Source organism: Amorphotheca resinae (genome assembly GCF_003019875.1).
Source record: "Amorphotheca resinae ATCC 22711 unplaced genomic scaffold M430scaffold_6, whole genome shotgun sequence".
Taxonomy (NCBI): Eukaryota; Fungi; Ascomycota; class Leotiomycetes; order Helotiales; family Amorphothecaceae; genus Amorphotheca; species Amorphotheca resinae.
In genome coordinates this window covers 1,819,077-1,829,478 of record NW_020194476.1, presented here as the reverse complement: position 1 = coordinate 1,829,478, position 10,402 = coordinate 1,819,077, and the positions used below count along the sequence as shown (strand labels likewise).

Below are 10,402 nucleotides of genomic sequence, written 5' to 3'. Positions count from 1 at the left end.
TAGGCCTCCGCTGCCAATGTCACTTTACTTGGATTGTCGATCTTGTCAATTATAGATCGTCGATTTCGCGCATCAGTAATGCGCCTCTCTACGGCCCCTCCCGTGATGTACATTCCCGCCTCCCAAGCTCTCGAGTTACGGCCACAATGGTAGATTAGGTTCACAGAAGCGAATCATCACTGCACGTTCAATCAAAACAATCAATGTCCTCCATCTGTCAGATTGGCATATTGACCCAAGATATGATATTGGTAGCGAGGGAAACTGCACACAATATCTCTGCTGCCGGCCTTACTCTACCAACACAGACCTATCTACAACCTCAGCCAACGCGTCCATTCCGGCATCTCGATTCGGGTCCCTTTACTGCGACACACCAGCTGATTTGGCCCTGTCAGCATTCTCGACAATGGATCAATTTGTGAAGAGATCCAGCATCAACTTCACCATATTCACAGGAGATATTGTCAGTCACGATCATACTGACCAGTTAAGTCGAGACTATGTCGAGTACGAGGAGAAAATAACATTCGAAACCTTCAAAGCCCAGATGGGTAACAGCCCGATCTACCCCACGCTTGGGAATCATGACTCCCTACCAGAAGCGTATACCTCTCCAAACTCAATCTCCGATGGTGATAGTAACGGCCGCTCTAATCTATTCTCTTGGAACTATGAGCTGCTGGCAAATATGTGGTCGTCTGATGGCTGGATTTCAAGATCAGACGCCTCTTATGCATCAACACACTATGGAGCCTACGCCACGGTTACCTCATCCAACCTGAAGATTATCTCTATCAATACCGATTTCTGGTATACCGCTAATATCTTTAATTATTACAACATGACAAACCCTGATACATCCGGTATCCTTACCTTCCTGGCCGATGAACTTCAAAAATCAGAAGATATCAACCAAAGAGTCTGGATTATCGGACATGTCCTCTCCGGCTATGACGGTTCCAACGCCCTTCCCAACCCGTCCGCATTATTCTACAGTATTGTCCGCCGCTTCTCGCCCTCGACCATCGCCGGGATCTTCTTCGGGCACACGCACCAAGACCAGCTGATGATCTACTACGACTACCTCCCCAACTCCACCATAGCGACCAACTCGTCCTCCGTACTCCGTAACACTACGCTCGTAGATTACAGCAAGCCCCTCTCAGTAGGCTACATCGGGCCCTCTATCACGCCCCTCAGCGGCAACAACGCCGGTTGGGTCCTTCTCGAAGTCGACGCCGAGACCTTCTCCGTCGTCAACACGCAAACCTACTTCGCCAACGTCTCCGATGCCAATTCTTGGACGACACCCGTATGGGAGTTCGAATACGACACGAGACAGGTCTACGATCCCAACAACACCGTGCCGGCGAACGCTCCTCTCGATGGGCCCTTCTGGCACGGCGTCACCGAGAACATGCTTGCGAATAACACGTTGGTCGAGGTGTATAACTTTTTGGAGACGAAGAGCTCCGCCGTTACGAAGAAATGCGATACGAAGGCTTGTGCGGAGCAGAAAGTTTGCTATATCAGGAGTGGTAGCACGACATTAGGGAATGCGTGCCCGCAGGACAGTGGACCGGTTTGAAATCCTCATCTCTGAAGAAACAAAGCTTTGGCAACCTGGGTGTGAAAACTAGATATGTATAATTATATGTTCTGTTATCTTATTGAAGAATTTCAGGGTCCTGCTTTATGAGTGATGCCAGTATGTGAGTCGGATCTTTCTATCTCTATTGTGTGATTCTGAGTGAAGACAGGTAAGTAAGTGAAGGAAAGATGTGAACGGCCTTTCACATTTCGATACGCGGTGCTGTTCTCGAAGATCTCGACGGCAGATATCTATCTATCTATCCTAACAAATCTAATTCCCCACATCCGCACTCCCTCTTCTTCATAAGTACCTTAGGTACCTTATATAAAATCCCATAAAATCCTAAATCCTCGCTCTAGGTCTCCACTTCGCATAAGGATGTTCCTCACCGTCCGGGATCAGATGATCTACGGCCGCCGTGTTCAGAAGTCCGGGGTGCACTTGGGAGAGGTGGGTTATGCCCATCATTCGCATTGTTGTCTCTAGTTCGTCTTTGAGAACTGGAGATTGGGGGTTTTGTTGATTAGTTTCTCATGTTTGCGTATTTTTGTTTATTTACTGGAGTGGAGGTTTTTTGATTTTTTGAAAAGGGGGGGAGGGGGAGGGGGCTTACTTTCTACGTATTTCTGCACGCCTTGCGGGCCGTAGTTCAGGGCATATAGGAAGCCTCTTCCGATTCCGACACTTTTGGCGCCGAGACATAGGGCTTTGAAAATATCGGTGCCTCGCATTATGCCGCCGTCGACGAAGACTTCCATCTTGTCGAATACTTGTGGACAGCACTTTTGCAGCTCTAGTAGAAGAAGGATGGGCGCTGGGGAAGTATCGAGGCTTCTGCCGCCGTGGTTACTTAATACGATACCTTCGATGCCGTGATCCATGGCTTTCTTTGCATCCATGGCTGTCTGCACACCCTTTAGTACGATGGGTAACTTCGTACAGCTTCTTAACCAGGGTATGTCGTCCCATGATAAAGAGGCGTCGATATAACCGCCCATGATGCGACCCAAGGAGCCTCCCTTCTTATCATTTTTCGCCGTCGCGCCACTCATCGGTGTACTCAGACTCTCATCAGCTTTGACTCTCTCATCCGCCTCTCTCTTCCCAGGAACCGGCGCGTCAACCGTAACGAAGATAGCCTTGACACCCAGATCCTCCACCATGGCCAGCAACCGCTCGCTCTTCCACCTCTGCTTATCCACATACAGCTGAAAAAAGATCGGCAATGGACCTTCGTCGTCGCCATACTTCCCAGGCTCTTGCACTGATGCGAAGATTTCAGCGATCGGGAATGAGGCGTTGGTTGAGATGCACTGGGGGATCCCGAGGGCTCTGCAGGCGCGCGCGATGCCTTTCTCGCCGTCGGCATGCACCATCTTGGCCATTGCGGCGGGGGCGCAGAAGATTGGGACGCTCATCTTCTGCCCGAGCATCGTGGTGCTGGTATGCACGGTCTGGACATTCGTCAGGATGCGAGGCCGCAAGCCGATATCCGCGTAGGCGGACGTGTTGCGGGCTTTGGTATGGAGGTCAGTGGCGGCGGAGGAGTAGAAGGCCCATGTTTTGGGCGTGAGGGTTTGGCGTGCGACGCTGATGAAGTCGTAGGTGCTGATTAGGGTGTCGAGGGGCGGTTTGGAATTGGGGGAGAAGGCGGTTGTTATTGCGGGTGGTGGTTTGGCCCATTCTTCTGTGAGGCTGGTGGGGTCGAGTGTCCCTAGGATCTTGGAAGAAGGGAGAGAGGTCTTGATTAAAGACGGGGCGTGGGTTTCTGAGTAGGCCTTCGAGGCGTCACGGCCGGCGTAGCGGTGGATGACTGGTGAGGAGGGGTGAGTGAAGCACGTGTAGATGAAGATGGAGATGGAAGAGCGTACTGCTCGCACCTCCCGGGTGTTCAGGTGCAAATTCTGTCATGTCATAGACGGTATCATCCACCACTATCCATAAGTCTTTAGGTATGTTGTGTTTCGAGATCTCCTGGACGGAGATGGTTCGTGCCATAGTGGGGGAGTGAAGAGTGGAGAGTGCAAAAATCAATGATTGCCAGTTGATCTGTCAATATGGATGGGTACTCAAACAATTGCAGAGCTCAAAAGCGCAGAGAGGCAACAAATGAAGATATACTTGACCACATAGCCCGAGGAGTCTTTGAAATATCTAGAGATTCAAAGTCACGGAGCCCGGGGGGACATTGCACCGAGGGCGGGGTCCCTGATGCACGTGACTGGAGAATCTTGTTTAACAAGGGGATTACCTACGTAAAGTAAAATAAAAAATAAAATAAAATAAAAACAAAATAACGCAGAAACTTGGGATAGCCTTCGCAAGAGCGATCCTTGGTCTTGAGGCCTGCTATGTTCTTGAAATAGAGTTTTTTTTGAATGTAACAAGAAAGTAATTGCATCCGTAGCAGCGTACCGCAATGGACCGAGGTCGAAATATGAGCCCCTCCTTCTTCACCGGCCAAAGCGGAGGTAGGTAACTCGATTACCACTTCCTTTCGTCCTTTCTTCTTGTCTTCCTTCGAGCTCTCTCCTGTATATGTCTTGCCAAATCCCAGGATTGACTGACTGATAGCCTCCTCCAGCTCTATCACTCCTCTTTCGTCTCTGGAGTAATCCCAATCCGCAGACATGGGCAGTCTTCTTGGTAGAATCCTCATCATCAGCGTTGCTGTGATCGCAATCCTCTATCAGTTCGTTACCAAGACCATCATATTCGATACACTGGGCTATGGTCGCCCTGTCTCAAGCATAACTACGTTCAGTAATGTCCATTGCCAAAAGGTGGATGAACTAGGCCTTGAGGCATGTGAGGATATGTGGTTACATGAGCCAACCGGCCTCCTCTACATGGCCTGCTCCGATTCCCAAAGTCGTACACAGTGGCTTCCGGCGTCAGTCATTCCTATGTATCAATATGGAATCAACACTGACCATCTTTCAGCGTCGGATCTCTCAATGCTCAGGGCCGTGGCCTCACAGATCGAGTTGCTATCCTCGACACTCGAGCTGATGGACCGCTCTCGTCCCGCGTTAAATGGATCACGGCTAAGAACTTTCATGGCATCAAAGGCGATGGTACTTTGAATCTCCATGGAATGGACATCCGAGCAGATCCCCACACTGATACACTCGCCATACTGTTGGTCAATCACCGCCCCCCTTTTGACCCAATTACTAGACAACCACTCGATGCTGCCATAGTTGGAGCGAACTCGACAATTGAACTGTTCCAGACAACGGTGGGCAGTGATACCATGGTCCACGTGAGGACCTTTTCCAACGATGCGATCCAGACTCCGAATGATGTTGCATGGGTAAATGACAGAGCGTTTGTGTTCACGAATGATCACAGTAGGAAGACTGGATGGGTAGCATTCCTTCCTTCCTGTAATATCTTTGGATGCTAATAGGTTTCAGCGGCGAGAGTTTGACGCTGTCATTGGCGGAGGCAGCATCGGATACTGTGATCAAGATAGTTGTAACATTGCCAAAGATACCGACATATGCTTTCCCAATGGCATAGTCCGCGGCTATGACGGGCTCTTTTACGCCCCAAGCTCAATAACTGGGGAGGTCAAAGTTCTATCTCTCAATGGGAATCGCGTACTCAGCGAAGTAGCCTCTCTCAAAATACCGATGCCAGTAGACAACCTGTCTGTTGACAAGAATGGCGACATTTTCGCAGCGGGCTTTCCTCACCTCTATGAAATGACCAAGAGTTTCAAAGATCCGTTTAGGGTGAGTCCCCCGAGTGCGGTCTTCAAATTCTATAAAAAGGGGGCCGGGTCGCAAAGGTTGGAGAAGGGGGAGTCGCACGCCGGACCCAAGTATGTCGTGGAGAAAATCATGGAGGATGATGGGACCGTGTTACCCGGGGCATCTAGCGCAGTTCACGATGCGGAAACAGGGAGAATATTCCTTGGTGGTCCCATGTCACCGTACATTACGATTTGCGAGACTCGATGAGCATCTGCTGGCAATGTTGGCAGACTGGTTTGTTTCGTTGGGGTTTTGATCCTCCTTCGATGCGGGACGCCGGGATCTCATTTTTAACCTTTTACTGTTAGCGACTCGGCAAATAATGTGACGAGTATCAATATGAAGAATGGCCTGCAGCAGCTCGTATTTTTGTCGGGATGCCACAAGCTTTTGGAGCTGCAAGTTGCATGAAAGTGATGACAAGATATGGTTTGCGGACAACAGGGAAAACCGACAAAGATGAAAGGAGCCTCCGATCCTGAAAAAGCCTTGCCAATGTCCCCATTGTCCAATGATAACCCATTGCCACGTCCTCCTTCACATCACAACATCAAGCACGCCCGCTTGTTTGATTAGATCACATCGTATTGCATCGGATATCCCTCAGGGGCGACGTATCGATAGCTTATCTAATCTGATTCCTCGTGGCATAGGTACCTAGGTATGTACAGAAGACACGGCGTGCGCATGACAAAACCTCCTGTAGAAACGACCTGGAGAGCCGAGGAGATTGCCAATCGAGAGATTTCGTAAAGAAAAGGTCCATGCAGCTCTGAACTTGAGATTGTCAATTTTCAATCCGCGGTGACGGGACCTAGGAATCGAGTTTTAGTTAAAACGAGAAAAGAAATGTTGGGGCCTAATGTACCTGAATCTAAAGTGAGAGTGAGATGGTTGATCTTGGCTGGAATGAGTATACAGGGAGTTGTTCCACGGAACGTCCTTCTTAGAAGAAATATTGGGGTCTATATGTATGTACCTGAATTTAAAGGGAGAGGAGATGGTTGATCTTGACTGGAATGAGTATACAGGGAGTTGTTTTACGGACGGACGTCTTTGATGATGCCTCGTCCCGCGTTGTTTTGTTTTGTTTTGGACTGGACTGGACCCACGCGTATGGAACTGGAGCGATTTGCCGAGTTTAGGTACGCCAAGACGAGTACCTAAAGATTATAGTAATGATGGACTTTTATAGTAGAACTTCGTATATTTAGTGGTTGTTTGATATTGACAAACAACTCATTTCCCTTCTTGTTATTCAAGGACGAGTACGGAGCAAGCTGGTTGGTTGGTTGGTTGATTGGTTGGTTGGATTCGGTAAATCGTTCAAACTTTCTTGACAGGTCTCCGTAAGGTAGGTAAGCTGGAGATCCCGCTTTCACAGGGTTTGAGTTCGGCGCTCAGACAGGCACGCGAGCAGACAGCAGCAGTACTCTGTACGTGTTTTATCCAGACAGGCCGCGCGTGTGTCAATGCCTGATGGCAGGTCCAGAAACCGGAAATATACCCAGCAAAAAGGCGTTTGATCTCTGCCTGTTTTGTAGTAGGATGTGCGCACTGCGCTCACTGCTTGGTCATAATCCCGCCTAGAAAAGATCGTTCCAGTACTCAATCGTCCCGAATCCTCCTGTGGCTTGCAGAGTTCGCGGAGCACAGAGGTATAGCGGCCTCGTATAGATCGTATCAGGCTCATACTCTCTGTAAGCAGTATTGACAGCTGCATACAGTAGTAAGTGCGCCGCCTCATTAAACAAGGGTCCCTAATGCACGGCCAAGACACAATAATCGCCGGCTTTACTCGGTATGGTCCAGCCGCGGACGGTTCATCCCATTGATCGACGTGAGCTAGTTCTGCCGGTTGGATTCCGGGGCGGCTCGCGTCGCTGGACATGACGGTGGACATCGCACCTTCGTATGTGAAGTCCCAAGAACTGAAAACAGTCAGTACGGAGTAGAGGAAGCAAGGTAGGAGATCGAGATCTCGGAGAAAATACTGTACGAGTGCCAGTAGCAGCTAGCTCTGCCTCCGGCCCTGTGAGGTTCACTTAGGCTCCATCCACAGCGAAACCAAGCCGCCTTTTCATTTCAAACCTTGTACTCGTACACTATTGTCGCGAACAGCCCATGAGTATGGGATATACGCTAACGTGGGGGCCCGTGACCCGCCCCTATTCTAGCCAAAATCTTTCCAAATCTGTCGTTATTTGGGGTTATTTGGGATTAGAAGTTGGAATATGGTCCCTACGCTAGCATATATCCCATAGTTATGGGCTGAACCTAAGGTAAGGTTTGCAAATCACCCACCACTGCCGATAACGCAGCCCTGCTCATCTTTCCGAAGAGATGCATCATGCAGGCTTCGTTCAGGCTAGGGTTCAGGTTGGGTATATAAAATCTTTCCTTCCTTCTTTCCTGTTTCTTTTTTCCAGGCCGGAGAAAGGTTTTGGATCATGAAGGGTCCCCACGGTGCCTCGTTGGCCGGCGCCATTGGCGCTTTGGCGTCCCTTGCTCTGCCTCTCGCCTCTGCGTCGATCTCAGCGAATGCCAAAGCTGCATGCTCTGCACTTTCGGCCACCGGCATCGAGACACTGACTTCGGAATGGGACTGGTTAAATCCCGACTACATCACGGCGCAGAGCCATTACTGGTCCGCCGCCATCGCCGAACAGATCCCGGCGTGTGCTGTGTTCCCGACCAGTGCTCAGAACGTTTCCCAGATCGTGACGGTCCTCAATGAGTATCCTGACGTCCCCTTTGCCATCAAGAGCGGAGGCCACGGATCAAATGTCGGCTGGTCGTCGACGGACGGCGGCGTGCTCATTACGATGAGCAAGCTGGCGTCGACTGTCATATCGGAAGATCGCGCCACGGCTGATATTGGCCCGGGTTCGCGGTGGATTGAAGTTGCTCGAGCACTGGAGCCTTATAATGTCACCGTAGTCAGCGGGCGACTTGGTAACCATGCCCCCTGCAATACTCACACAAGTCCTCTCCTAACGCGTGCCAGGGGACGTCGGAGTCGGAGGCTTGCTGCTTGGCGGAGGCTTGAGTTTCCTCAGCACGCAGTATGGCCTGGCTTGTGACAACGTCGTCAATTATGAAGTTGTGCTTGCAAATGCCTCGATTGTCAATGCTAATGCGACGAGCTACCCGGACCTATTCTGGGCTCTGAAAGGAGGCGGGAATCAATTCGGTAAGCGCGCCTTCGCTTCTCTTTAGGGGAAAAAGGGGTAAACATTTTACTGACCACTCACCAGGAATCGTCACCAAGTTTACTGTGAAAACCCACCCTATAGGCAAGGTAATTCATATATTGCTACCTCTCTTAGAATCTTGTCGTTAATGGAGTTCAGGTTTGGGGCGGTATTCGCAACTACTCTGGAAAACACGCCGAGGCGCTCATAAATGCCACTCATGACTTCAACTCCAACTTCTCGGACCCCAAAGCTGCCATCATTGTCACGGGTCAGATCGCGATTGACAGTCTTCTAGAATTCTTCACCGTCTTTTTCTTTTATGACGGGGAGACCCCGCCTCCTGGTGTCTTTGACAAGTTCAACGCTATCCCGGTAGATATTGACAATGCCAAGACTCAAAGTTATGCAGACTTGGTATGTTGAGCTCCCTTTCCATGGAACAAATCTTTTTGCTTTTGCTAACGCCAGATCTACCAGTTGGATGGAGATGACTCCACGAATATCTACGGTCTCCGCTATCTCATCCGGGTATGGCTCACATTTCTTGTCGCAGATCTTCATTGCTGACTACAAAACCAGGCTGCAACCCTCCCTAACCTCCCCTCCACAGCCGGCCGATCCCTCTACTACGGCCACTTCAAAGCCTTCAAAGAATATGCCATGAGCGAAGGCATCCTCCACCCCGGTTTCACCTTCAGCATTGCCTACCAACCAATGCCCTACCTCATCCCCATGCACTCCGTCGCCGCCGGCGGCAACGCCCTCGGCATGACCCCCGAGTCCGGCGACCACATGTGGATGGACTACAATTTCGCGTGGCTGACCGGCCTCGGCGACGATGATGCGCACGCCATGGCCATGAACGTCACTGCGACTCTGGAATCATGGGCGCAGAGCACGTTCGCCGGGATCGCGGCCACGAATTACCAGGGCTCAATGCAAGTGACGGCGTTGACTGATGCGGGGTATACCCCGATATTCATGAATGATGCGATGTATGATCAGCTGCCGGCACAGAGCTACGAGGATGGTAACTATCAGCGCTTGAAAACGATCCAGAAGGCGGTGGATCCGACGGGTTTCTTTCCGGGGCGGACGGGTGGATTTAAATATACGTGAGATTGGTGGTATCTATGTCTCACGGAGTTACGATCTAGTATACCTTGGATATAATAATCAGAGAATAAAAGTTTTAATGCTGCTCTACCTAGTTGATGACTTGAACTAGGCACTTGTCGTGGAATGTTGGTTGATTCGTACAGGAATTGGATTTAAGCGAGCCGGAAAGGGGGAAATATCCCGGAGAATTCTCCGAAACTCCTCACCAACGGTGAATTTTGGCTCAAGGTCCAGCCGTTATATGACTTCAAATAAGAGATTCGGTTTGTTGCCTGGCCATTGCCTCTATGGTATTAGGAGTGGAGGCGGAATCGAAGCCATCATAAGCACGATCCGAGGGTCAGAATTCGTAAAGTAATCAGATAGGAGAGAAAGCACTTAGGAATGCCGCGCCCCGATGATGTATATATATAGGCCTGGCGATAGAGTCTCTGCTCTTGAATTTGGAAGTATCTTTACTCCAGAGTCATATGTACATGTCAAGCTGCCAGATTGTTTCTTTGCAGCAGGGGGGATTCTTATCGATAAGGAAAGACATGTGTCAACGGCTCCCGGGCTTATCGTACCCTTATCGTCGCCTCCTCCGCTGCTTTTGAATTTGAATTTCTTTTTATTTAATCTCCACGTGATCATCATGATCTGACTGCGATGGGAAAACATCAAAGGATTGAAAGATGGATGGCCATCCCTTTTACTCAATCGACTTACCTTTTGCTTCTAAAGGCGCA

The 10,402-nt window shown here is 50.0% G+C and overlaps 5 protein-coding genes across 5 annotated transcripts in view; 3 read left to right on the top strand and 2 right to left on the bottom strand.

Moving 5' to 3' along the window:
- Positions 1 to 1,591, top strand: part of M430DRAFT_101448 (hypothetical protein) — a gene marked incomplete at both ends in the record, with an annotated part of 3,289 nt that extends 1,698 nt beyond the window's left edge. The window contains one exon of the mRNA XM_024860706.1: positions 159 to 1,591. Coding sequence (XP_024721187.1) covers positions 159 to 1,591 — 1,433 coding nt within the window. The remainder of the gene's footprint in view (positions 1 to 158) is intronic.
- Positions 1,592 to 1,939: 348 nt separating this feature from the next.
- M430DRAFT_28225 (hypothetical protein) lies at positions 1,940 to 3,595 on the bottom strand (the record flags this gene model as incomplete). The annotated part of the gene is made up of 3 exons (XM_024865772.1): positions 1,940 to 2,097; positions 2,211 to 3,410; positions 3,469 to 3,595. 3 exons carry the CDS (start codon positions 3,593 to 3,595, stop codon positions 1,940 to 1,942), a joined length of 1,485 nt encoding a protein of 494 aa, XP_024721186.1.
- A 632-nt stretch (positions 3,596 to 4,227) lies between these two features.
- Positions 4,228 to 5,733, top strand: M430DRAFT_42463 (hypothetical protein; the record flags this gene model as incomplete). The annotated part of the gene is made up of 3 exons (XM_024867558.1): positions 4,228 to 4,490; positions 4,541 to 4,967; positions 5,017 to 5,733. The coding sequence occupies 3 exons, from the start codon at positions 4,228 to 4,230 to the stop codon at positions 5,563 to 5,565; spliced, it is 1,239 nt and encodes a 412-aa protein (XP_024721185.1). The 3' UTR covers positions 5,566 to 5,733.
- Positions 5,734 to 6,711: 978 nt separating this feature from the next.
- On the bottom strand, positions 6,712 to 7,372 carry M430DRAFT_244397 (hypothetical protein). The gene is made up of 2 exons (XM_024865064.1): positions 7,353 to 7,372; positions 6,712 to 7,289 (listed from the first exon to the last, which is right to left on the bottom strand). The coding sequence occupies exon 2, from the start codon at positions 7,259 to 7,261 to the stop codon at positions 6,737 to 6,739; it is 525 nt and encodes a 174-aa protein (XP_024721184.1). The 5' UTR covers positions 7,262 to 7,289; positions 7,353 to 7,372; the 3' UTR covers positions 6,712 to 6,736.
- Positions 7,373 to 7,808: 436 nt separating this feature from the next.
- M430DRAFT_101708 (hypothetical protein) lies at positions 7,809 to 9,674 on the top strand (the record flags this gene model as incomplete). The annotated part of the gene is made up of 6 exons (XM_024860735.1): positions 7,809 to 8,313; positions 8,366 to 8,551; positions 8,616 to 8,659; positions 8,712 to 8,969; positions 9,033 to 9,083; positions 9,135 to 9,674. 6 exons carry the CDS (start codon positions 7,809 to 7,811, stop codon positions 9,672 to 9,674), a joined length of 1,584 nt encoding a protein of 527 aa, XP_024721183.1.
- Positions 9,675 to 10,402: the final 728 nt, after the last annotated feature.

Coding starts and splice junctions, on each gene's coding strand:
- M430DRAFT_244397 (XM_024865064.1), bottom strand. CDS start 7,261: ATGTCCACCGTCATGTCCAGCGACGCGAGCCGCCCCGGAATCCAACCG.